Source organism: Epinephelus fuscoguttatus, linkage group LG3 (assembly GCF_011397635.1).
Source record: "Epinephelus fuscoguttatus linkage group LG3, E.fuscoguttatus.final_Chr_v1".
NCBI classification, from domain to species: Eukaryota; Metazoa; Chordata; class Actinopteri; order Perciformes; family Serranidae; genus Epinephelus; species Epinephelus fuscoguttatus.
This window is the reverse complement of record NC_064754.1, coordinates 23,441,254-23,468,894: the sequence shown is the minus strand read 5'-3', so window position 1 is coordinate 23,468,894 and position 27,641 is coordinate 23,441,254. Positions and strand designations below refer to the sequence as shown.

General features: G+C 40.8%; 1 protein-coding gene across 3 annotated transcripts in view; it reads right to left on the bottom strand.

The window, feature by feature from the left end:
* Positions 1–27,331, bottom strand: part of dclk2a (doublecortin-like kinase 2a) — a 70,631-nt gene extending 43,300 nt beyond the window's left edge. For all 3 annotated transcript variants that reach the window (XR_007449017.1, XM_049572343.1, XM_049572344.1), the window contains exons 1-2: positions 26,453–27,331; positions 18,453–18,790 (exon numbers count right to left, since the gene is read on the bottom strand). Coding sequence is in view for 2 of the 3 variants with exons in the window: in XM_049572343.1 (XP_049428300.1) it covers positions 18,453–18,790; positions 26,453–26,858 (744 nt within the window). In the remaining variant the exon portion in view is untranslated. The remainder of the gene's footprint in view (positions 1–18,452; positions 18,791–26,452) is intronic.
* Between the last annotated feature and the right edge of the window lie 310 nt (positions 27,332–27,641).

Genomic DNA, 27,641 nt, shown 5'->3' with positions numbered 1-27,641 from the left:
AGATTCTTTGGAGCAAAGAAGTACAGGAGTGTTTGAATGTCAGACTGCATTGTCTATGTTTCTCTTTGCTCTTGTCAACCACTGCCAGGATAAACAGCCAATGGCACTCCATTGCCAGCGTTGTCCTGCTAGGGCCTGTCTCGGCCAATCAGTGAAATGAACTGTTCGCAGGGTTCTGTATTGGCTGGGCAATGTGTCTTGAGGGTAAACTGAAGTTTGCCCTCCGAGATGCGACAACCCCCCCTCTTCTCTTATGTCTGACCTTCTCTTGCTCTCACCATCAGTGAGTGTCCTCAGTGTTGCCTGATGTACTTTCTGCCCTGCTAAGCTTGGCAACAGAGGGAATACAGGCCAAGGGCTTTTAGTGTGTGTGCATATGAAAGCATCAAAAGGAATCTCTGAATTGAACCTGAGCATACCCCCCCCCCCCCCCAACAAAAGGATCTAAATTGGAAGGAAACAGTTTTAAAGGTACTAATAAATAAAAACAAAAAATGGGCAATAGGTTCCTAAACAGTCAAGGTTTCAGATCCTTTAAAGGTAGGATCTGGAGGATTTTCAAACAGAACAAAATATAGACATATACAATTGAAATCCTGCTTAATCATCACCTATGGGCTTCTACTCATGTGTGGTGGTGACTCTGTTTGCAGAGCTCCTGCCCTTTAACTGTATTTTGATGTTTTTGTGAGCTCAGACCGGTTCTGGGTGGAGATTTCCCCAGCCAATGAGAGAGTGCAGGTGCCGTGCCTGAGCGTGTCCGAGCGTGCACCAGCGCGAACCTTGCCTGAACCTCTTCTGTGAAGCCTTCTTCCGTACCTCCGGGCTCCGTACACCCGGGAGAAATGGCATATACAGACGTACCCACGAAGAAAAGGAAATTCAATGTGAGTGAGGCAAAACGCTGAGCTGATAAAGCACGGGCCAAAACTCGTGTGAATATCGGGGTGGCTTTCACCCGCTTTCAAACATTGAAGGAGAGGCTCGGGATGTACAGCGACACGGAGTTGGCCTGCTTTCTGTTGGACAGGTAAATCCCAAATAGCTTGTGCTAGTTTGCTAATTTATCAACTTTTCCATTACAACAACTGTAATTCCTACGTAGTTTGTTGTGATGGCTAATTCCGACTATCAACCGATGCAAATAACTTTACATTTAGCTAATACATGGCTTGATGTAGTGTGAGGATTGAGCTTTGAATCATTTTGTGTAACACCCAACTGCCGGGAGGGGTAGGGGCAGCGCACAGTTGAGCCTGATAGGAGGGGCCAAATTTGAATGTGTGCTTACAAACAGCAACTGGAAAATCCTCCAGACCCTACCTTTAATAAAAGAGGATTTTCATAAATATAATGAGTGGGTAGTTTTGATTTTCAAGGCATAAAACAAACCAAAACATCTATTAGCCAAATATATTCACAACATATTCAGCACCAATACACTGACTGATTTTAAGGGGTGGAAATTGTCTTCTCTTGCTCTTAAGTGAGGGCTTTGTTCCAAAAACAAATGTCACACAACAGCTGGTGGTAAGAAACTGGGGCTGTGGAAAACACCATAAATGGTTGAACAAGATGCACAAAAAAAGTAAAAGCTCTCCTTGTGAGGGCTGACAGGACAATGATCACAGTAATCACTGGGTACCATTAGCCCCATTTACCTCCAAACCCCTCATTGCTGCTTATCACCCTGAGCCAAATTAGCAAGAGGCAAAGAAGGTGGGAGGAGGCCTGAAGGAAAGACATAGAAAGAAAAAGAGACAGAATGATTGAGATCTCTGCCTCTTGCCTTTGGGAAGGTCAGCCTACACAGTACGCCTGCTGCGACAAGGGAAAAGAGACTTTCATGGTAAACTAGATAAGCCTTAACTCTCACTTAAACTGTTACTTACTTGAGGACATGCAGATAGCTACATGCCTATTAAGTTTGCCAGGGCAATGCTTAAGCTAAAGCCAACCAGGTTATTAACTCTGTTTGAACTCTCACTAACAGACAGAGGCTGATTCCAGAGACTGTTTAATTCCTTTGGATTAGAGCGGTAAATCTGAGGCACGTGTAACAGCCAAGACAAGGCGGCGGCACAAAACTGAGCAATGGAGAAATCTAAGCCCATCATTAACTCATGGCTCTGTATTCGCTACATTAGCTGCATTAAACATTAGCTACTAAATACTTTGTTTTGTCTTACAAATTCAAGTTTCGTTAGGTCTCTAAAACATTCAACAGCAGCCACAGAGATGTAAAAGAACCAACAAACCGTTGCTCAGTGAAGTAGAAACATAATAAACAAGCATGTTTCCCTGGGGTTTTCATAAAAAGGATTTTATTAATTCTTGAGAGACACTTTATCTGGAGATACTGAAGGCAAAAGCACTTCAGAACAAAAGCAGCACAACCTCAAATTGGCAGTTTCCCGACATTTGTAAAGCAATTTAGGGAATCTCCAAGGCAGCGCAGTGAACTCTGCCTCACATCAGCCACCGGCAGCTTGGCCTATCACACATTTCACAGCTGTCTGGCTCCGAGTCATATTCACACACCGAAAGAGAGACATTACTGTACATAACCTGCGGGTGTCTGAATGTACATGAGCGTTGAGCTTTTTATACTCAAATGGAGCTGTGCAAGTAGGAATGCAGAGAGTGAGAGTACAAACCCAAACATGCTCACACACTACTTTTAGGCCAAATGAGCCTCAGAAGATTCCCCAGCTCATTTAGAAAGGGAGAGTTGCAGAATTGCTGAGGTGCTAAGAGATCCACAAGAGATGCATAAAATGTTGGTTTTTGTTGCCAATTAACATAATGCTCAGTCTCCAATTAAAAACCAACAATATTACTGCATTTAAAGTGGCTACTAGGCAATAAATGCACAAAATATAATACTGCTGCTCTGGCAGAAGTCTCCAAAGACCAGCATTAATATCTCTTAGAATGTAACTAGCATTTCATGTTTACACTATTCAAATAAATAAATAGTATGACAAAACTGTTCACTAACATAAACATCAGCAGTCTTAAACCAGGACTTACACCTCAAGACAACTGAGAGAATAGACAATGTTTGATGTGCAAATGAAACTCGTTGTCAGGATGACTTAGACATACAGCTCAAGATCTGCCCTGTGAAAAAACATCCATCACATCAACATGCCAAAACTTGCTGAGGCAATCTGGGCTTTCTTGAATGATTAAACTCGAGTAGACAAACAATAGTGTGTGGGCTGGGGTTTGAATATCATGATGTCAGTTCTCCTGATGGGAGAGTGAGAGGCCTGCTGCAAAGAATGGATGAAGGCCAGGCCAGGACGAACAAAACAAAACAAGTTGAGATCACACAGCACACAATGGATGCCCTCCCCGTCTGTGGCCTCCACACGCTCTGCACAGCCGACAGCCCTGTTGCCCCCTCACACACCCCCTCCGCCCCTTGACACCCCCGCTCTCAGTCGTCTGCCGGCTTTTTGTTTTCCTGTTCGTCAATGCAGGGTGTCATGCCGGCACTTGTGAAACGTGGGTCAGGCACTTTTGCGTTACAAATACAATGAAGTGTGTTTGTATTGCCCACTAAGACTGGGGGAAAGCATTGATAGTGTGTGTGTGTGTGTGTGTGTGTGTGTGTGTGTGTAAGCCATCTGCTATGACAAGAGACCAGAAAGAGGGGTTCTGGATTTGTAGGGTTTTATCTCCAAAAGCCAGACATTGACGATGTTGCGCCAAGTCTTCATCTTTTTGACTTGTACTGATTTAGTTTCTGACTGTTGAGCTTAAAAGTGTATTTATACAAGCAAAAATCAAAACGCCTTTCAGTCTGTACAAGACCTTGAATAAAGACAAACAACAGAACAAAGGGACAAACACATTGCAAAGCAGAATTTTGAAAGATGTTTAATACGAAGGATAAACAGAATTAAATCTGCAAGTGTTTACATTTAATTAAAACATTTAAATCTGATTGGCTGCCCACACCTTCCAGCCAATCAGAATCAAACTACTACAGAATTAACTTTTAGTAACTGAATAGTATGACTGGACAACTCTGACACTTTGGTTGAAATTAGTAAAAAATATACCTATAGACCATAGTCAAAAAATGGCGTGCGCCAAAAATATTCAACAATTTCTCCAATCAGGTTTCCACTGCACCATCTGTGTCACCAATTTCCTTGTCTCCAAAATGTTTGTAAGCATGGGCCAAAGTTTCTCTCCTCAAATCTGTCTTTATACATCACAAGTTTTGCCTGGGAAGTGGCGTACATCTCTTACGCACGCAATGTTTACAAATGAGACCCAGGAACTTTTATTATTACCTCTGCCAAGCAGGCTATGTTTCAGTTTGGTTTGTTCATTTGTCTATTCTTTAGCAGGGTTATGGAAAAACTACTGGCCCATGAAACTTGGTGAAAGGGTGTAGCACAGGCCAAGGAAGAACCCATTAAATGTGGAGCAGATCCGAATCACGGCACAAATAGACAAGTTATTTTTAATTTTTGTTAATACTACGAGACAGGGTATTTGGCTTTGACAAAATAAATGCCACAAATCCTAAAATCCATTAAATAGTAGTTAAGTTCAGTCGTGACAAAACAAAGCCAACTGTAGAAATACAATGACTCCATATCAGTCGACATTCATGGGTACCAGCAATCCTCTGAGGTAGGCTACACATGTAGCTGCTTGAACTGCATACAGAAAGCAGTCGTAATGGAGCACTCTGGGACACTAGTTTCATGGGAGAACTGGTACAATTGTGACACCACATCTCTAAAAATTAAGTTAGTATGAAATCATACTGGTTTGTGTCATGTCTTTTTTCCAAATGCAAATTTAAATTTGACTCAAGTAAAATGTCTTACTTACGAACATATGTTTTCTAAATTGTATTTAGCTGTCCTTTTACAGTGTGTTTCTCTTGCACTTTGTCTCCATGCTCTTGATGTTCTTTGTGAAGCACTTTGAATTGCTTCCAACATTTCAGTGAAGACTCTCAGTCATCCAGGTCATGGTAATCATAAGTGCTATATTGTAGGCAACTGGACTTGCTTTGAGTTCCAAGAGGCTTCTTAAGTTCTGAGGTGAGAGGTGAAACATCTTCAAGAAACTCAAGCAAGTCTTGCTGCCTACGATATAGTACTTATGAACAAGCTGTCAAGTTTATGTTATTTCAGTCGAAGCATTTGATATATATATATATAATGAAGTGTTTATTGGATTTCCTAAATGCATGTTAGGTTTGTGAAATATTTCCAATTAAGAGGTACATAATAAATGTGAGGCTCAGAAGTTGAGGCTTCAGCCAGGTACAACCATATTTTTTAATATAACTAATAGTTTGGGAAAAATATCCTGACATACATTGCACTTGCAGATTTGCGTATCATAAAAGACTGGACTATTGACCTTGGTGGAGGTCTGCACACTCTGAGTGCCCTTCTAGTTACATTTACAACAGAGATGCAACATCAGAATTTCTTAAATGAGCTTGATTACATACGGCATTATACTGACAACTGTCTATGGAATAAGTAAGATAATACTACCACAACTAAGTATTATCCATTGCTTGCAACGTCACCAAACACTACTAGGAATTCGGAATGTAAAGGCTTCATTCATCAATGAGTCCAGATTAAACAATGGAATATCACTGAGCCTAGATGAGAATATTCCTGGTTGCATGGTATCATTGCATTGGTGTCAGATGGTGCTGTATGCTAATGACAGCACTGAACAATAGGTGGGCATGCAAATTTCATGGCTGCTGGCCTAAATGGGGGTGTTTAATCCAGACTTGGCCCTGAAAACAGCTCACGCCTGACAATCAGATGGAGCCCTTGTGTGGCTACGACCCCAGCAAGTCAAAGAGGGAGACAATTTTACTAATCTGTCTTCAACTGCCAGCATGTTTCATCGCCCTGCAAGTGACAACCTATCATCCTCATCAATATGATAACAGGGTGGGCAGAACTCAGACACCTTAATGAATGTAAACCCTTTGACTGCTGGCACAAGATAGCAGAGCAGCATGTCCCTGCTAACACATGTACTGTAAGGACCGGGGCTGGTTTAGAGTATCGGGGCCAGGAGGCCATCGTCATTAGAAGCGTGTCATGTGAGATGATGCCACAGTGCATCAGTGTCACGCTAACCAACATTCACCTCCCTCTCATTCGCATGTGTATGTCCCCAAAACCCACCAATCCATGCAACGTGAACTAGCTAGCTGTTATTTTTATGACAAGTTGGTAATCGAAGATTTGCTCGTACTCTGAGGCTGAATTCACTCTAGTATTTTATCCTCCCACTACAGTGAGCACGTCTTATGGTACATGATGTTCCAAGCAAAGAGTTATTCTTAATATCTATTCAGAACACTGCTGAGGAAAACTTTCACTTAGGGAACTTTTAACCTCAGATAAAGGGCAGGATTGAGCTTGTCACCACAGAATACATCATACTGAATGAACAAGCTTCCTATCATATCTACAGGTTGGTTAACAGGCACCAACATTATAACACTTTCTGTGACTTCTTTTGAAACAAAGACAAAATAAGCACATTGATGAACATACTGAGCCAAATTAAGCAGATCTTACCAAGCAAACTTTTACTGCTGCCTTCAGGACGTCAATAGAATCTGTAAAAAAATAATTGTTATTTTATCTCCTCTACTCTCAACTTAATAGCCTGTAGTTGTATACTGTTTATGGCTTCATTGATTTTTCTGTTTGTTAATGTATGTGTTGTCCTGGGTAGCGAGCTTCTGTGTATACTGACAATTGCCCTTCAGACTGAAATGAACTTAATCATGGAAATGAAGCTGGCTTTATTTCTGCATTTATGTTTTGGTGGCTGCTTGTAAGGCAGTTTGCGATTTGGTTTAAGCTACTTTGGCATCCTCCAGTGTCTAAAAAAAAAAAATCATAGATTTTGAGCTATTTTGATTGCTAAAATGCTTTATGAATTACTTTTAAAGAGGGCCTATCAAGCTTTTCTGTATTGTGTGTCTTAAATATAGTTTTACAATGAAGGATGTTCATGTTAAATGTGGCCAAAGTTTCAGATAGTGAGGTAAAGATATGTAAAAGTAATCCCTGTGAGCAAAAATCTCAGGCTTCAGATCATTCTGAACACTTTGTTTCTAACAGTTTATTTGCGGTGGCTACAGTATGATGTCACAGTGTGCCGGATTTCTTTATATGGTCATCTGTTCCAGCGAGCGTTTACATTATGTAGCCTTCACTGCTAGAAGCTTTTATTACAGTCATTCCCCAGCCATAATGATGTTGCAGAAACTATGAGATATGCAAGACACAGATACACTGACCAACTAGAGCAGACTGGGCATTTTTCAGCAGAGGGTCTTAAAGAGACAGGCGCTAAAATGAAGCATCTCAGACAGCGGGTGAATACAGGTGTTCCAGCACAGACCGTATGAGGAAAATAAAGTGTTTTTTTAAACATTAAGGTATGTAAACATGTTTTATTAGAAACCGTAAATGCAGGTATGAACCTGAAAATGAGCACAATAGGTCCCCTTTAAATTCTATATGACTGACACAAAGACAGACAAGTGCTTTCAAGGTACAAAAGTACATATAAGTGTATTTTGTTAGCAGAGAACAAACGTCTCAGGTTTTACAGTGCATGCTCAGAGACAGGGTGAATGTCTCTATGGATAATAAATGTTGTCTGTATCTGTATTTTTCCATTTACTGCACTGTTATCCACAGACACATAATGAGAACCAAAAAATGTACATTGTAAATTTCTAAGCTGAGTTTGTTGGGAGTAGTCTGCATCTGCCTGCCTGCTGTTTACCCACAGCATGTCGTAAAATTATTTGTGCTCTGATAAACTGCTGCAGTGTTGAGACCTGTGAGTGAACTTCAACAACACTGCATGCAGAGGCACTTATGTGCTTCCCTCTAAGAATTCTGGACAAAAACACTGACAAGACTGAGATCAATAAAGAAAAGGAGGTGAAAAATAAAACATCAATAGCATGAATTTCTTCCAGAAACTGAAATTGTTTATGTATATTTTTTATTTAAAGACGAACTGTAACTGTGTCTTCTGTTTATTATCAAGGATACAGTACACCCACCTAACTACTGCATAATGTAAACACTACATCCGAGCAGACCGTCCAATTATCAGAGCTGAGCTTCATTTCCTCTCTCATCCCTCAGCTTGCTCTGTGGACTCAAAAGGCCTTTATAGATTTCAGAGAGATGAGCATTTCAGCCCTTACAGCCTGCCGGTCTAAACATTCCAGGTCTGTATCCAGCCCCTGGTTAATGGCCAGACTGACTGTCATCCTGATAACATCACTGAGGGAACACAATCGTAAAAGGAAAGCTCATTTCAGGATTTTGAGGCAGATGTTTTGGAGGAAGAAATCAATGTTTAACTTATCTGAACTTTTAGCCAGTACACAGCAAAGATCTATGGTGTACATTCTGTTTCTGAATACAGTAATGTGAACCGATGCACATGTTGTACACCCTTTACTTCTCCAGTGCCAATGAAAATCTGCTGTAATATGACATTGATCATTATATTCAGCGCAACAGGCTCTTGTTCAACTACAGAAAGAATGCTGGCCAAAATAAACACATAGTTAATCTTCAAAACTCAAAGAGACAGACATTTTAATAGCACTGCTTCGCAGAATCAAGTGAGGCAGAAGGGACAACCTGGGTATTGTCTGTGGCAGCTAGAACAAGTACAGGCAGTGGTTACTTTTCTTAAGCTTACCTTAGGTAAAAGTACCAATACTTATACCACACTGTAAAAATACTCTGTTACGAGTTAAAGGTCTGAATTGAAAATTGTACTTATGTGGAGGTATAAATACAATCTAGAGAACGTATTAAGGTATTAAAATTAAAAGTAGTCAATACAGACATTTTAAATTAAATGAATTAAAATAGCAAGTCCCCATATTTTAGATTCTGGAACCATTTCTTTAATGACATTTTATGACTTTTTATGATGCTTATTTTTATGTTATATGTTGTTATATGTGTTGTAATACTCTTTTACACTCAATTGTGCAAACAAACTCCTTCTGGGGTAATAAAGGTTTCATTCAAATGTATGTGCATAGAAAATTACTTAAACAATTATCAAAGTAGTTACCATTTAATTTTCATTTCAGCTGCACTTGTATATTTTTATGTGGTTTGTGCACAAAATCTTAATTTGTAAAATAACTAGTTACTAAAGTTATAAGATGGTGGTGGAGCACACAGTACAACACTTCCTTCTGAACTGAAGTGGAGTAGAAGAGAAGTAAAAAGTGGCATGAGATTAAAATACTTATGTAAAAGAACCTCAAAGTAGAGATAAACACAATCTCAAACTTTATGTTTATGCAGACAGTCAGACCTGACAGCTGTGACATGTGAACTCAATCTGCTAAATGTTTGTACAGGCGGCCACATGTCGACACCTACAACATTTGGTTCTTTAATGATAGTGTATTAAGTACACACTACTTAAAAGGGTCAGAATACTTAAAGGTCTTTGAGAACTACCTGCTTTTTTTTTATATTTTAGTCATCAACATGCTTTAATTTACAATAAATACAATGGAAATAAATGACAGCGAAGGAAACTAATGTTGGGCTCCCAAGATTAGGTAAGTACATAAGTATTATTAATGGATTAATAATACGTTGCTATTTTTCCATGAACTCAAATGTCAGATCAAATGTAATCGATTATGCCCTCGTACCACCCACTGAGTATTTATCAATAGAAAAATGGAATGTATCACATCGATGTTTTAATAGCAGCACCACACACTGACAGACAGTTATTATTGTCAGGGTCACAACAGGCTGAAGGCCACGCTGGGTAAAAAGCAGGGAGAAACCCTGGACTGGATCCAAATCTATCAAACTGCAGTGCTGTAACAAGAAAGGTCACTGAACGGTCAGTGATTTGCCCTCTATTATGTTTTTATAGACTTTCTCTTGATGGAGCAGTCATTAGATCTGGATATGACTGAGTAATGTCAGGTTGCATTTCTCCAAAAGTTGATTCTGTTTCAACTCGTCACTGCAGGATGCTGCGTTTTTTTGGCATCCACTGCAGCCTAGACACACTACCACCATTCAAATGAACAGGAGGACTGGCAGTTTCACTAATTTAGAATGGAGCCTACAATGGATAGAAGTAGTAGTCAACATTACATCCTATTCTGTCCCTGACTCTATTAAATTCTTAGTGTGTCCAAAAAGACATTTTCTAACCTTGCATAATGTAACAAGGGTGGATGTAAAATAGATTTGGTTATGTAATTATAGCAAACAGAAGTTGTTGTCAGCTGCTCTGCACAGTGAGATAAATAACCGGGTGGTGAGAAGGGGGGCAGAGGAAAGTAGAGGAAAACAGGCACTGGGGATTGGGAAATAATCAAACCCTCACTCTCCGGTAATCACCCTCTTCTTTTGCCCTTCCTGCCTCCCTTCTTTTGTCAACACATTTCTCAGTCAACCACTCTGAGCTGATAGCAGTCTTGATGTGTGAGGGTGTAGCCAGGTCAGTTGCAGCTTATTGGTGGTGTTCAGTACGCACACAGGATAATCTACTGTAGCAGAGGGGTTAAGGCTTGAATACAGCGTCAGAAATGTTTGTCACACAGTCAAAACCCCACACCTTTCTCACGCCGGATTAGGAAAGACTGCGTCAGACCATTGTAACTGTAACATTTCAAAACCATCAATCACATTCACACCCATCTCCAGTCATGATTGGACAGCTGTGCTGGGGTGAGAAAAGAGCCAGGGTTCATCCTCCTTTTTTTAATCATAGGGGCTTTCTCCTCTTTGTCACTATTTCTAAAGTTCCCTTGAATCATCTCTAAGTGATTTCTATGTGGAAAAAAGACAACTTAGCAAGTACTGGACTGCTGACTGTTCCCCAAATTAATGAATGCGTGGCTTAGACAATAAAAAACAGGGAAATCTTATTTTCTGCCTGCCCAGTCAGCTTTGAGATGTAAAACAGGGCTTCCCCTCAAAAGCAGCAGCTGATTCTGCTGGCCCTGATAACCAACATCTACAATTAACATTCAGTCTGAAGAGCATCTCTGTATCGAGCAGGGAGAGTGGACAGAGATGCATTGTGCAAGCACGCTTACTCACACGTGCACGTCCCTGAACGCACACACACAAACACAAACACACACACCTGACAGCTGCACTTTAACCCTCCCTTCCAGCTTATAGGTCTAATTATCTGGTGGTGGCCAGGGCCCTAGTGGGGGGCCTCTCAGTGTATGTGACGCTGTGTGTGCATGATGCTCTGTGTGTGTGCGGGAGGGGCTGCAACGCCTGCAGACCGGGTGGCTGGGACCTGTGATTTGATTTTGGAGGAGCAGATGGCAGGCTGCTGCTGGAAGGCATTTGGTGTGTGTGTGTGTGTGTGTGTGTGTGTGTGTGTGTGTGTGTGTGTGTGTGTGTGTTTGCATGTGTGTGTTTATGGGTGTATGAGTGACTGAGTGAGGGACCCTACTTTTTCAGAGGAGAAACTGGTACCTGAACATGTGATGCTCATTCAAAGAACTGCAAATATATTGGATAATATACTGTTAAAACAAAGCACTGGTGCTTAAACCAAAGAGTAACACTACTTTGATAACAGAACACACTATATGGTATTTCAAGCTGATGATTTGTGAACATATCTGGATAAACAGAACAAGAAGTAAGGCTATTCTTTACTTTCACTGGGGGTCAAGAAAGTTGGGATGGCAACATTTGAAAATATTTGAAAATGTTGGTCTGTTTGAACATATATTATGTATTTTTTATTGTTTGAGGGATCTAAAGATTTCCAAACCTGATGTTTAGTATAAAGCATCTCTGACATACAGTATGTAATTGTCCAGAAACTACGTAGCTGCCATATCCACTCGGTCATCAGTTTATCAGTCTACCCTCAATGATGGGGAGGACAAAACATTAAAAACACCTTACAGTCTAACATAATACATTTTAACAGCACCACGAACTACAGCCAAACTTACCACACATTTGAATCAACATTTCTCTAAAATAATTTCAACAAAAACTAAACTATAACCTTCATGAAGGTTGAATTTACTGCAGCACTGTTGTGTTAGGCTGCATTAGTTTTTGCATTGTGTATCTTATAAACTGGCAACTAAATGAATAACAGACATGTGACATCTCTCAGAACTGTGCAAATAACATGTGGATGTTTGCAACTGACTCCACTAACTGTCCACAGTATGACCCGTAAACAGCTTAGCTCATCTGAGCAGAATTATGCACAGTATCTGCCTCTTTCCCTCACCGATGTGACAAAGGTCTTTCTTTGTTTCACTTTTGATGAAGCCTCTGCCTCATGTCCAGTCTTGCAAACTGTATGCTCATTATACCCTGGACTTGCAGAATGTGATATCAATCTTTTGGCCTGGCTTGGGGGTTTGAAGGCAAACAAGCTTCACAACATGTCTGTGTTGGTTTAATAGGAAGTGACATTAGCTTTTCTTCAGTACAGCAAAGGTATCTGTTAATTTACACAAACACTTCTCTGTTCGATGTATAAGAACACACATTTTAGGTCAGGGTGCACGTTGTTCCTGTTAAGTGAATCCTATGGAACGTAGTGGAAACATGTAATTGTCAAGCTGAATGAATCATTTAAATGTGTGAATGATGCAAATTAGGAGAAGCTGAAAATAAATCACTTTTTCTGCTGCATTTTCTTTATTATGATGAGTTATAAATATCAAAATTTATGAAATGTCTGTTCAGAGCCCAGAAATGTTTTGGTGCACTAACAATGACAGACTGGAATGCTTGTTTAATTTTAATGTTTATAAGATGCCTGCTTTGTTTCCAAAGCTTGGAAAGAACATCGGGATGGTTTATTTGCTTAGTGTTATTTGTAATTTATGTCGCTGCTCTGGTTCCTGGTGGCTTGTACATCTTTTTGGACCAGGCAAACGATTTATGCATCAATTATATAATCAAATCAACCACAATAAATACCAATCACACTGTCAGGAAATACACTGTCATGAAGCTGAAACAGGACAGTTTTTCTTCACTCGTGAAAAGTTGATGCTTTGAAGACACATGATGTTGACAGGCTAACATTGATGTGGGAAACGTCCTCTGGCCATCAGTATGGCACCACCCAGGATGTGGAAAGAGGCTTATCAGGGTAGAGAGAGACTCCCAACAAGTCAAGCTGTCAGATTATTGAGACATGTTTGGTCTGGGAGAGTGTTACCTCCTCTTCACGCAGAGGGGGGCAGAGGACAGGGGAAAAAAGTCCCAAGATTAAAGCTAATGCGTTCCCATTCGATTCTCTAGTAGGCTCTATTTAGAAATAAAGATTATGCAGTCACATATAACCATTAGTTTTGCATTGGGAAAACATCAGCCCAGGTTAAAGAAAGCACCTACTGACGCTGACATTCAAACTGAATAGACTTTGATTATAATGGACAGGATATTGTCAGGTGTCCAGCTCTGGACTCAGGATCAGGTTACAGGCTTAATGGGTTAAACCACTAAATTACACTCTTAATTCAATTCTGACACACTCCTGTTGAAGCCAGGGGAGTAAGACGAGGCTAAAGCAAACAGTCCTTTTAAGTAGTGATTCAGACATTATGGCAAGAACACACTCGCTGTCTTTCCAATGGCAGCTGGTATAGGGCTGTTGCTCCAAACTGACTTAGCATTCGTAAGGGTGAGTGTAACTTTCGAGTGAAGGTTATACAACAGAGTTTAATCAAGTACTTGTAGAAGTTAAATATACTGACATGTTGCTCTGAAGAGAGTCTGTTTCGGATTTAGTCAGCAAACCTGGTTCAGGTCAAATGACAGAGCCGAATAAGTAGATCATAATTTGATTTCTCAAACGCAGTCTAACCAAATTATACCGGCAGTGTCCATAAAGACACCATTTAAGCACAGGATATTACTGGGAAAAAATGTCAATACAAGTGAAGCTTAATGTTTGAACCATTTAAAACAATGCTTTCCTTGTCTGACTGTGGCTTCCTAAATATACAGAAACAACAGAAGTGATTGTTAGAGGCTTGCTCTGACATGATTTTTGACCCTACAATGATGCACCACACGAGGATGGCTGCATCTGTTGTGTTCTCTGTATCGATTTAATGGCTTTAACTGGCCATGCCTTATCATATTTACTGACAATTAGCTGATAAACTGTCATACAAATAAGCATTAACCTCCACTATTGATTATTAAAATGGGAACTGTTGAGTTTCATCCAAAAGACTGAAAAGACTTCAGTGACGACTTGAATATTTGCTGACACCATGTAAGACACAGCCCATTTTAATACGAAGCTCTACTCTCCTTTAGCATTCATCAGATGTTGGAGAACTTTACAGTGATGGATGGGTGGATCTCTGCTCCAGCAGAGGAAGGAATCATCTATCAAAGGAAGCTTCAAAAAAGAAAAGACTGCTGTAACGAATGGCCGATGTGCTTATGATTAAATCCTCTGTGGTGAATATCTAAGGAAGCTAAATGACACACTTGTCAGCATGACAGATGTAATGTGTCATCTGTATAGTACATTGACTGATTTATGATTAAAAATACAAATAGCAACAAAGATATCACTTACTGAATTCACTGTACCATAGGTGTTGGTGTTATGTTGGTGGTTGAACTGGCTGGTATCCATTTTCAATCCAGTAACAGAACATTAGGTTCTTTAACTGTTCTAACTTAGGTTAAAACATTAGGTTTACCTGATGTGTGGTTTGGGATTTTTCTTAAATGAGTTGCGCTTGCTGATGCAGTGGCGGCCCTGGCACATTTCGTGCCCTAGACAAGCCTCTTCTTTTAATGTTCTTTCTCTCCTCATCCACTCCTCTCAGTAGTGTAGTGGTAGCTGAGTGATCACCAGAGAGCTTTTGTTATTTTGACATGATAACAATACAGTGTTTTCGGAATAAATAATAAAACATCAACCCAAGCTGAGTTGAATGAGTGTGTGAATGAGAAGGTTTACAGTAAAACTCCACTGAAGGACACTCAGCTGTAACAGATCCCACGCTCTCAGTTTTGGCCTCACCGCTAAAAAACACAACAACATAAATTCCAAAACCTTACAACCTTCAACAAACTGCCACAGTCTGCAGACTGTAGCTGCCTGGCTGGGAAAACAATGTGTGCTCCCTCTCGATCTGGCTTATAATGTGCCAGCCTGTTCTCATTTCACACAATTAGTCAAATTATCAACTACGTTCAACTCAATAGGTTGTAAGACATAGCGGACATCACAAATATAAGTGCCAAAGCTACTGTACTTAATGCACCCCATAAAGTCCAGTGCAACATTCCTCATAGCAACACTGGGCGTGAGATGCCTAAAAAGAACAGCTGGTCTGCATGGCTGATCTACTTGGAATTCACCAAGTGATGAAAATAGAGACAGATCAAGGGTTTTATGTGACAGATATGGAACTGAATTAATCACACTGGAGAATCTTACAAGAAGCAGTAATGTTTGCAGCTGCGCACGATGCATTTATTAGGGGACATTTTATTTTAGTACCATGCTTTTGAACATATCAATGCCTAACATTATTTACCATCTTAGGTGTCTCCCCACCCAGCGCTATTTACTGTAAACAAAGATGAGAACTAAATCCTTGATGGAAATGCACAGAACAGAGGAAAGGTCATCAGCACTCAATCACACAGACCAACAAACTGAGGATGCACTGCTTTCTATGGGTTCAAACACTAAAGCATGCTACTCATTTGGCCACACCCCAACCTGTGATGTCATGGTAAGTGTGTAGACGATATACTGCATACTATTGCATGACCCTAAAAAGTCCTTAGAAACTGTGTTCCTGTACAGTGCTGGCTTGACAGAAAGACCCTGGCCCTGTCAGAGGTGAAAAGTATCTCGGTTGTCATGAGTCATTTGTCTGGACTGACCGGCAGATAAAGATTTGGCTCACAGCAAGCAAACATCAGCTGGTTTCATTGTCAGCTTTGGGACACTCAGACAGAAGATTGTTCTTTCTCACATCTTGTAGTTACAGCCTCATGACAAACTTCATTGCTACCCACAGTGCCGCAGCTACAGGTTAGGGCATCACGTGCTGTGCATAGGACACCAAAACAGCTGAATATGATAGTCATCAATTATAATCATCCTTCACTTTTCCAGTTAAAGCCCCTTCACACACAATGCGATTCAAGCTGTGTTCGTCACTGGTTCAGCACACATAACGAAGCGGCAGGGCTCGCCTGTGCTTTTAGGTTACTATTACATTTATCAATGCAGTCAGTTGCCTCTGCTGAGTAAAGTTTTTGGAAACTTAAGCTTATTAAAACATATCTGCATGTAGGGCTGCACAATTAATAGAAATATTATCGAAATTTCAATTCGGTGAGTACAATTTTCAAATCACAGGGGCTGAATTTTTTTTTGACAAAGGTAAAATGCATCACAACATAACATCACTAATGACGCACTGTGGTGTTACACAAATGTCCCACCCAGCAAATCATATTCCAGACATAAGAGAACATGCTTTTTTGGTACAGACCCCAACAAAAATCACATCATCATCATTTAAAATTTTATTTTTTAAAAATGAAATGCAAAAATGACCGTTCCTACTAAAATCCCAACACATATCAAAATCCCAATATCTGTCAGAGAAATCGCATAATTATTCACTGATTATGTGTCTTTTGCATATTGTGCAGCCCTACCTGCATTCAGCAATGGGACAGGAATGCCAATGTGGTCTCACTATCATCAGCATCAATGCAGAACCCAAATGGCACCCAAATGGCCAGCAGCAGCCCTGATTACCCTGGAGAGTCAGTGGCTTTAAGCTAATATTACTCTTACCCTAAAGCCCAGTTGTGATTATCAATAATAAAGAGAGTATTTTTCGGTGATCAACAGCTCCCTGTCTGTGGAATCATTGATTTAAAAAAACAACAACAACAAAACAGCAGGTCAATCCTTTGAATATGTAACAATATTTTAGCTTTTATACAACAAGCATTCACTCTGCCAACATCTTTTCTTGATTTTATGAATAAACACGACATTATTTGAGTTATTACAGCTGTGTGTGGAGCATCCAAAGTACCCAAAACACACACGAGTCCAATGACATGAATAGTTTCAAATAACATTTCAGTGTTGTTGAGAGCGTCACAGTTAGCTGCATCTAAACTAAAACAAATCATTGAATCTGAGACCAGCTGCCTGAAATATGGGAGCATATTTTGACTTTGAGTCATACAGGGTTTATCTTCAATTTGAACAACAGACTCAAACAATTGTATTACTCACTGGTCTAGACAAAGTCATTCACATTTGTATTCAGTGTACTTCCCAGGCATTTATGTAACCTTAAACACCTTTAGTCATCAGCCTGGGGTCTGTTTAAGGTCTTTGTTTAGCTTCTGAGACTGGGGAAAATCTCTGCACTTATACATTTAGAGTATCTTTAAAGTTTTTAGAGTATAATTCTGTCTGACCCAAAGATATGATGTGGACATCTTAACTGTATTTCACAGTCTCACACAAGCCCTGAAACCCTCCCAAAGGTTTAAGATGTAAGGTGGCCAAGCTTTTACATTCAAAAAAATCCCTTTGTGAACATTATTTTTTATAGACTCCCAGTTTGAGATGTTTTTTAATCCCATTCTTTCTAATCCTGTGTCTTTATTACTAGTTTATTTTGACCCTATTGTTTTGTTGCTTACTTTAAATCACTTAAACTTAAATATTTCTACAAGATGAGAGTTAGAACAATACAATTAATAAGTATGATCTAAGACTCTCCCAGATGAGACACCGTCATATAAATCTTTTTGATTAGGGGCACCATGTGTTTGAGCTCACCTCATCTCATAACACCAGGGACCCTCAGCGAGAATTTCAGATGGAAATATTACTATATATGTGTCCCAGATGGATAGGATTATAGCAAAAACAGTCTCAAATGGCTTAACAGGGGTGGATGAGGTAGGGAGGAAACTATACTGATGGATATGGCAAAAGGCCTGAACCCTTAAGTGTATTCATTAGTGCCTTGTTGAAATAATCGTGGCATGTAATTATGTATGGATGATTAAATGGGGTGTAATTACCTAGACTGCTGACACAGCTGAAGCCTATAAATCACAGCGCTTTTTGGAGATAAAACCTCTGGCTGAAAAGCTCAGCCGAGCAGTTCCATCTGGTTTTCATATGCACATTATCCAATCTCATCTCACTGAAAACAATGCACTCAACTGCCTTCAACTGCCATGTTATATAATTTGGATATCAGTTTTGTTTCACTTGCTGTTTTGCATGAGTTTGTTTGGTGATTACCAGAACAGCAGTTACCATCTTGTCATTTAAACTTACACAAGCATGCATCACAACAGACTCACCTGCTTGCCCTCCAAAGTGTACAGCCTCCTCACAGCTCCAGAGTCCAACTTGATTGCATCTGTGATGTCAGTGAGCACTTGCTCAAAGGAGTGCGCCGTCTTCTTGTTGAGCAGTATACGTACTGCCTTGCGGGGTTTGACACCGCTGCGGATGACTGTGACTAGTTTGGGTTTGATGAAGTCCTTGGACTCACGCTGCAGCTCACTCTTCAGCGGGATGAGAGAGGAGAGGGAGCGTGATGTGCCGGTCTTGCAGCCCACAGACCAGTTGGGGTTGACGTTTTTGGTGTAGTCCACACGCCGGAAGGGTTCATTCGAGGCACACACGTAACTCTCACCTGGGAAAGAAAAAAGTTGCTAGATTGATCTCTTGCCAACTATTTGATCAAAATGTACTGTATATAATATTGTAAGAAAAAAGAAAGAAAAAAATCATAATGCAATACATCAGAATCCACCGCACGTCAACCCCGTCTCATTTCAAGGATGTCAAATACGGCAACCCTGTCATTGGCCCTTGGTTTACTGATGCACAAGGCACCTTACAGCGTCGGTACAAGATGCCCCAGGCTTTCAACTAACTCCAATGTAACACCTCTCGGAGCAATAACATAGTTGAAAGAGCAGGAAAGTCTAAGTAGGGCAGGAGAAGTGGTGGATGGGTCAAACACACACTGGACTTTTATCCAGGAGACAGGTGTAATCTTTTTTCTGAACCCACCCAAGTAGTTTTGTTGCCCAAACCTAAAGTAGTTTTGGTGGCAAAACCTACATTTTTTGTAAAGACGGAAGTTTATTCTGAAAGAAAGTAACATGGAATGAGCAGAAATTGACACATTAAAAAAAATTAAAATAAATAAAACTGACGCTAGAAGGGTACCTAAAGCATCATGTTTTAAAAAGGGCACCTAAAATAACACAACAATAGCCACTGTCTTAGCGTGCAGGTATATGCAGGCAAGAAAAGGACAATAATAAAGTTTTCATGGAACGAGCGGGAAATCAACATGGAAACTGGCATTTTCAGAACTGACGCTACAAGAGTACCTAGATTAGCGCACCTAAAATAACACAACAATAGCCACTTTGTTAGCATGCACTTTTTTGCAGGCTAAAAAGAATAACAAAGTTTTCAGGTGATTTGCCGTGTTCATTGTAGATTTGTGCTGTGCCTGTTTCCTTTGGGATATCTGGCACCAGGGGCGTAAATACAGACAGTGTAGACAGTGCGGTTGCACTGGTGCCTGTAAAGTTGGGGGCCCATAGAGAGAGTGGGCCTTCCAACAATGTGTTGGATGGTGAATGGGCCCTTATGAGTGATTGCCACCTTGAAAATATAACTGTGTTCAAAGAAAAACTCATATTAAGTTAAAAACAGTGCTATTTGCGATATATGCCTTTGAAAAAGGCAAACTCATCTCAGTCATGTTCTTCTGTAAAATAGTTAACAGCACCTTTTACAAAATTATTATGATAACATAACTATAAATCAAATATTTAAGTTGTTAAATTATCAATTTCTTAATTTCTTTGGTAATTTTTGTTATGTACAGATACACAGTGATGATTGCTGAGTAATTACGTATGTTGATGTCATCCAGTGTCAAGTCTCTGATCAAGCTTCGAAGCATTCAGTCAGCCCAAGTTTGAAATGTTGCGTCACTGACCAAACTGCTGTATTTGACAAGTTGGGAGTGAGAACAAGTTGCACATGTATGGTATGTACCATGAAATTCTGCGTCAACCTGACATTAGACGACTGAGTGGAACAACGAAGAGTTAACATTCCTCAGCTGAAACAAAAAGGCACATTGAGAGGCCGGGCCTGTGTAACACTGTCCTCTCTCCCTTTTCAGCTGTTGAGCTGCTGCGCTGGCCGTCCTCCAAAGCAAAGCATTTTGTTTTATCTACCAGCATTCCATTCCAACAGTTAACACGCAAATGTTTCCCCTTAAGAACAAAGTCATGTGACAAGTACAGGGGCTTGGCTGATACACGAAAACCACGGCAAGAATGTCTGGTGATTGTTTTGAAGGCTGAGTGTTGGATGAGAAACTTGGTACTGGTCTGTTCCACTCTGAGTAAGAGGGAGAACGTGACAGTTACTTTCTGCTCGTGCTACATTCATCACTAAAGTATTCAAGTGTCCACGAATACATAGCTGTTTCTCAGGATCAACTTGTGCCATAAGGAAATTCTGTGAAAGCAAATATCCCCTGTCTTTCAGTGAAGGTATTTACAGGGCTGGAGGAAACAGATCACTGAGTGTCTCATTAAAGCTGTCAAAGAGAAGAAAAGCACAAGCAAACTGAAAAAATAAAAAATGTGTGGCTTGTTAAAATGCCTGTCATGCCTGTAACTCTGCATCTCTGGGTCATTAGTAGAACTGCATGGCATTGAGGCTGGACAGGGAGCAAAAACACACACTGGTTTACCTCAGATATGCATTTGTTTACAACTTGAAAAGGCCTCTGTTTATGACACTGTGTAAAGTTTCAGTATCTTTTGGTAAATACTTATTTTTACAAACAGTATCCAGTCTATGAGATGTTAGTTATCTGATGTGTGTCAAGACAAACCAATCGCACTGCAGTGAAAGAAGGCCATATGAGACAGTGCGTCCCACGATACCTGGTTTTATTAAGCCTGCAATTAACCAAAGGCTAATTAAAAGCCTAGGCCACAGCTGGGGGGACTGCGCTACGGCTGAACACTAAAACAAAATATAACTGGGGCTGTCACTCATCTGAGGGACAATGACAGAATAGTGAAACGCTCTCAGATGGGGACTGGTGACAAGACTATTCCCCGAGGTGCAGGGATCCCAGGTGCAACATCCCTCGGTGATGTGAGGGGAGCCCCAACCAGCCGCCACTGGCTGCTTTCCTCATGTGGACGACAGATGAGGTCAGCCTCCACAGAGCTCACTAACCAGTCCAGCAGCTTTGACTGCAATGGTCACACTGCTGTTACCAGTCCAAAACCCAAGCGATGGCAGTAAATGAAACTCATAAAACAGTGTTAATATTAGGGCAATATAAAACTCCTCATCACCAAGACAATGAAGTGACCCCATGATCCAATTCTAATCTCAGCATGCATGGCCTGACATAATATTCACCACTGTAGTAAAAGCAATTGGACCAGCATGGGCAGCACACTGTTGGTTTCCCTTGGTAGACATAACATTAGGCCACATCTTAGACGGGGTAATTTGAAATGTTTGATGTCTTAATCTGTTGCTAAGCAGAGTTTCTACCAAGAAATTGTGCTGATTGTTATTCTATCCAAGAAACCTCTTTTAAACCCAGTATTTAGTGATCTCTGAGTGACTATAAAATGTACTGGCCAAGCACTACCAAGACACAGAAGACTGTCTGTCTATCCAAAATTCATTCATGATGCAGCTCTGTGTTGGCCTGGAGTCATACCCCACAAGCAGCAATAAATTAGATATTTATAAATACTTCTAAAACTGAATTTATTAAGTTTAAAACTGAAATTCTTCAAGCAACGACTACAAATCTTGGTCATTCACAAGACTAGAACAATTACATAAAAACAGGGATTTTATAAAGACAATGAAAAATCGAATTCCTTTTATTTTGGGTATTTTTATTATAGAAGATGGTTTTAATTCAGCCCCACAAGCTCAATTGCCAGCTAACCCTGCCCCAGATTATTTGTTTAAGGTGATGGATCAGTCTTGATGGGTAGAGACAAACACATTATAAACTAGTATTGTGACAAGCAAACAAATTCTTCTGGAAGGATGAAATACTGAGGGGGTGCCTTCAGTCCAAGAAAGGGCTGCAGTGTTGGCAAGGGTGGCAGCATTCAGAATATAAAATGCCTATGAACGCTAGAAACTAGGGAAAATACTAGGGAAAATACTAAACCCACTGGTAGGAGGACCCGGGTAGACCCAGGACACACTGGAGGGATTACATATGTCATCTGGCCTGGGAACACCTTGGGGTCCCCCAAGAGGAGCTGGAAAGTTCTGATGGGGAAAGGGATGCCTGGGGTGCTTTGCTTGACCTGCTGTCCCAACGACCTGGCCCCAGATAAGCAAATGAGAATGGATGGACTATTGGATGGATGGACTATTGGATGGAAAATACTAAACCTTTTTGGAGAGCTCTTGACATAGACAACACTATGTGGGAGGTTGAATTTTCATGGTTACTGTCTTAGTCTATGCATGTATTTGCTTAATACTTACTGACTTTGCAATGTCTAATTTGTTGACTTTTGTCTTGTTTTAAATATCTATGTCAAGTGTTTATGATGAAGCATATTTGTATTGAGAACTAAAGCCAATTGTGTTTGTGGTGATGATGAGTTGTACGGGCTAGGGTGTGGGGTTTAGATGTATATTTTGTGATGCATATCATTTCGTTCTCTTAATAAAACCTGTACATCAGAAAACTGTCAGCTAGCCCTGGAGGCTTTATCACAATACTGCTGATATAGGAACAAAGGCTACAGCAATGTAGCTTCTGGCTATGAGCAGCACTGAGCACAATGTTAGAGCAGCAGTCTAGTCAATAAGCGAGAAAAACATTATGGATCTCACATGACTTGTTTGGGTTTTTTTTTCAATTTTAAAGAGACACTTTAATCTTTTCTCTGGGTAGGTCACTTAGTAGTTTACCCTCTTTAGGATAAGTTCTTGGATTTACCAAAGCTATAAATTACACAACATTTCTAATGTTTTTCTTCCTTCATATATTCATCCACTTTAACCCTAATTTTACCAGCTGGTGCTAATAAACCCCTTGGCTTGCACACTTGCTATTGTCCCAACTAGAATCCCTATGTCAGCTTGTTATGTACCCTCACATAACCACAGAGTAAACTACAAAGCTCTTTCGAAACCCAGTTGAGTATCTGCTACCTCTCTGTGTGGTTTTCCACTAGCACAGCAGTTCAATAGGTTTCTTGTTCAATGGACCTGGGTAGATATCAGTCTGTTTTATAGTTTATCGATGCTTTAAGTCCTGTTGAAGCTGTTTTAAGTTACTGCTGATGTAAACTGAACCTTACATGACAAGTTTTCCATTGGCGAACTGAACCAGGATGATTATATTTAACAAGATGTTATAGGAAATGCAATGTGTTTGTCACCAAGTTAGCACAGCTTCATTAGTAGTGCTGTTCTTCAATAAAAACATGTGTAATCAACCGCAGATGGACCTATTCAGCGCAACGCTACAGCCGTGCCAGCGCCATTCACAGCATGGCTCAGTGCTATCTTTCCTACCATGGAAAAACCCTACAAGTTGACTGGTTGGCTCAGTAATCCCATCCAGCCATAAGGGGCACACATGTGAGTGGTGCTGATTGGGTTTCCACACAAAAGAGCCCCAGCAGGCCTCAATCAATGGGCGGCAGACTGCTGAGCTGTGCAGTAATGTTCCCTCTCTCTGACCATTAGATGGGTGAGTAAACAGGGACAAGACACTGGTGCTCGGCCCACCTGCAGTGCATCTGATGTCTGAGTTTTTCCAAATCACAAAAACACTTTCCCACTTCACCCTCATGTTATCAAACCATGCAGATAGTTTGGCTAATGAAGTTTTTTAATATCTGCCTTTGGGAGTTCACTACCACAATAAAATGTAATTAAATTGAATTAGGATAAAAAGCATAAAAGAAATTAGCAGCAATGGTCGAAATGATGCATTCTCCAAAGCAACTAGAAAAAGACATTCTTCCTAATTGTTTTAAGGGAATTTCTCAATGCTTTAAGTACCACAAAGGAAAATCTACCAACTTCCCCATCTTCCTCTGCAGACACCCCTACAGTACTGGGGTCCTTGAGGAGAACCAGCACATTTCATGCTGTGTTCATGTCATGTGGGATGGATGGTAGAGGTAGGAAAAATTCCAATGTTTATGACTTGCATGAGTCATTAGACAACTGAAGACTGTTGTGTGAAAGAAGAACTGGCAGTGTGAAGGTTAATATTGTGCACTGACAACAACACTATATACATTAAATCTGGTTTCACCTTGAATGATGAACTGGCTAATGATGTGAGACAGCTTTGTTTGGTTTAAAGTAATTTCATGTTATTATGTGCCAAGTTGGATATATTGAAGATTTCAGTAAAGTCAGAGTTTCTCATGACTTGGATGTTGATGTGAACACCACAGAATTTTCAGTAACTGTTTGTTAACAGTATCACCAGAGGAAGTAAAGCTAACCCCAGATTCACTATATTTGCTTTCTTGTTTTCAGTTCCTTGTCCGCAATTTTTGTAGCTTCCTCTTGGATGTGTGCAGTTTATGGTCTGGTGCCAGGTCACTACATGTGCCCATAAATGTCCCAAACACAGCAAAAAAGGGAAGAAAACAAGAAAATACAGGCAGAGGGCAAAGTCTCTACAGATAGATACACCGCCATACACCTCTAGGTGGTCATGAGTGATGATTGAGAGGGATTGCTTCTGTTTGAGTTCTGCACAGTATACCTTAAATCAGCTGCAGGCATCTTGGAAACTTAGATTTAAAAAAAAAAAAAAAATCTGCATTGCCAGACAAAGCTAGAGGGTAAAAATGAATCTTTTTGTGATCTGACCCTTAAAAAAAAAATCACTGACAAAAGGAGTTGCTGAAACATCAGTAGTAACTACTCAACAAGTAATCTATGCCCAGGATCTTTTACTAAGCAACAATGTCCTGAAAAATGAAGTGCGGTGGCAGAATGCTCCGTATCTGATCCAATGCACCAAACAACTCAGCATTGCCAAACTAGTGATGCTACAAAATTCAGATCAGGCGCTGGCCTAAATCTTCCCCAGTCACTCAGGGGATGGGGCAGAGGAAATGAGCGTAGCACAGAGTCTAAAGTTTTAGCAGGATGTGAGATGAAAATAGACCAGTATACGAGAATAATGACTGCAGTAAGAGGTCAGTGGATCCTGAGTGTGAGTGGCAGAGCCGTAACCCCCTGTGTTAAAAGAGGATTGCGGGCAGGTCACAGTGCAGACAGACACACACCAAGGCTGAAACATGAAGATTAACTTATTACTGAGAGGTCACTGTCTCTGCGGGGTGAATAACAGTTGGAATAACACTGCAGGAAAGCAAAAGGGTAGGAGAAGACTGTGTTCCAGTTGTGTCTGCAGTGTGCAACTGCCTTTGACAGTTTTAAAACTTTTTTAAAAACAATACCATAGGTAATACCACAGTTGATGGTTGTTGTTGTAACTCCTGTCAGTCATCTAGCTCCTCACAGAAATGATCATACAGCTGTGACTACTGGACACATTCATGCCATTACTTCATTCCTATACTATAAGCAAAGAACAGATACTGGATGGGGGAGGGAAACTTCCATCTTTCAAGCCCTGAGGGTGAGATCAATTTAAAAGACTTTTAACAGCCAATAGATGCTACGATGACACACACAATCATTGCACTTAACAAGGCACTTTCAACACACAAACTCAGCTCACAAACACATACTAAAGAGGGGAGAGACTGAGAGCATCTAGCTGAGATCAATGGACACTGATGCACATTAGCAGCAGCCTGTGCAGACCCAAAGCTGCACTGAGGAGGGGTCTGCCTGCCTGTGTGCACGACACTGGGTCAAACATGTCAGAACAGTTATGTCAATGATGCAAAGGAGGCTCTGCACTGCATCTATTATACTGTAATGTGCTCCAGAGATACATTGATATAAGTACAGTAGATGTCTGCACAAAGGAACACTGATCTTCTTGGCAGAGAAAACTTTCCTGATTGGCAACATACATAAAATGAAAAATAAATGTGAATATGTTCTGGGTGACCTTTTAAACTTCTAGCATAACTTGCCTGAGGTTATAGCTGTGTGTATTTGCATTGGGCATTTAGCCAATACTCCAGGCAGGACACAGCTTTTAGCAAATCAATTGCATGTCTGAATCAATGCATTTTATCTATCATCAATACCATCAAGTACTGGGCCTATTTGAGGTGGTTATTACATCCATGATCACCCTTACCCTCTACTAACTCATCCAGACTGGTGATCCTCCTGCCTCCATCCAGTGCGTATAACGTCCGGACTCCTTGAGGAAGGTTGACATTGTCCGACAGGGACCTTGTGAGCTCCATGAGCAGAGCATCCAGAGACCTGAAGCGGTCGTTGGACACTGCATACACCAAACCTTTAAAGTATCTGTCTCCATTGCGATAAAACCGCACTTTTCTGGCTTTCTTCTCAGATGTGAGGGACTGGAGGGTGCGTGTGCGGTAGAAACTACAGTGCGCACTGTGAGCAGGGCTGGGGACCAGACCGTTGCCTCTGGAGCCTGACTGGGACCCGGAGACCGAGTTGGTCCTCGGTGTCCGGTGCGGCTTCTCTCGTTCCTCAAAGTGCTCAAATTCAATACTTCTGCTCAGCGACATGTTGTCTGGCTGTTTATCTTCCTCTTTTAAACAAAATCCCAAACAGAGCAAAGCAACTTTTTATCCAGAGTGCTGGAAAAATCAATGCGTCCGCACGTGTGCGTCTCCAGCCAACACTTCCAGTCCACTGTGTGGGACTACTGGCTGCACCGGTTGCTGGTGACAAGTCCAATACGCCAGAACCCAGCTCTTAAAAACGAGAAACAAGCCGAGGAATAATCTTGAAGTCCACAGCAAATGAATCCCGTCCTCCTGACTGATCCGATGAATTGATTTGTCTACCTACAACAACACAGCAGGAGCAATAATCCAAACGCCAGCTCGGGATTATCCGGTTGAGACCGTGTCGAATAAAGAGCAGCTGACATTGACAGACATTGCAGTGGACCTGCCGCCGGCTGGCTTTCAAACAACCAAGCAATTTTACAAAACTTCGGCACACCGCACCAAACACCGCAAGCCGCCTCCTTCTCCACCTCACATCCTTCCTCTGACTGGTCGGGCGCTCAAGCTGTCAAATCAGTGGATAATCAGAGAGGGGGAGGCTCTCCCTGCCTCAGGGTCCTAATGCTCTCTATTGTTCTGATAATTAATATTCACGACCTGGAAACAATGAGGTTCACACTGACCCAAATGTGTTCAAACTGAAAAAATACCGCAGAAAGTTTTTCTTGAGTCTGGTCTGGAAATACAGAGGCTAGAAATAACATCATTAAACTAAATAAATATAGGACTACAAAAATATATTATAGTACTGAAAATTCAATGCATTTATCAGGTACA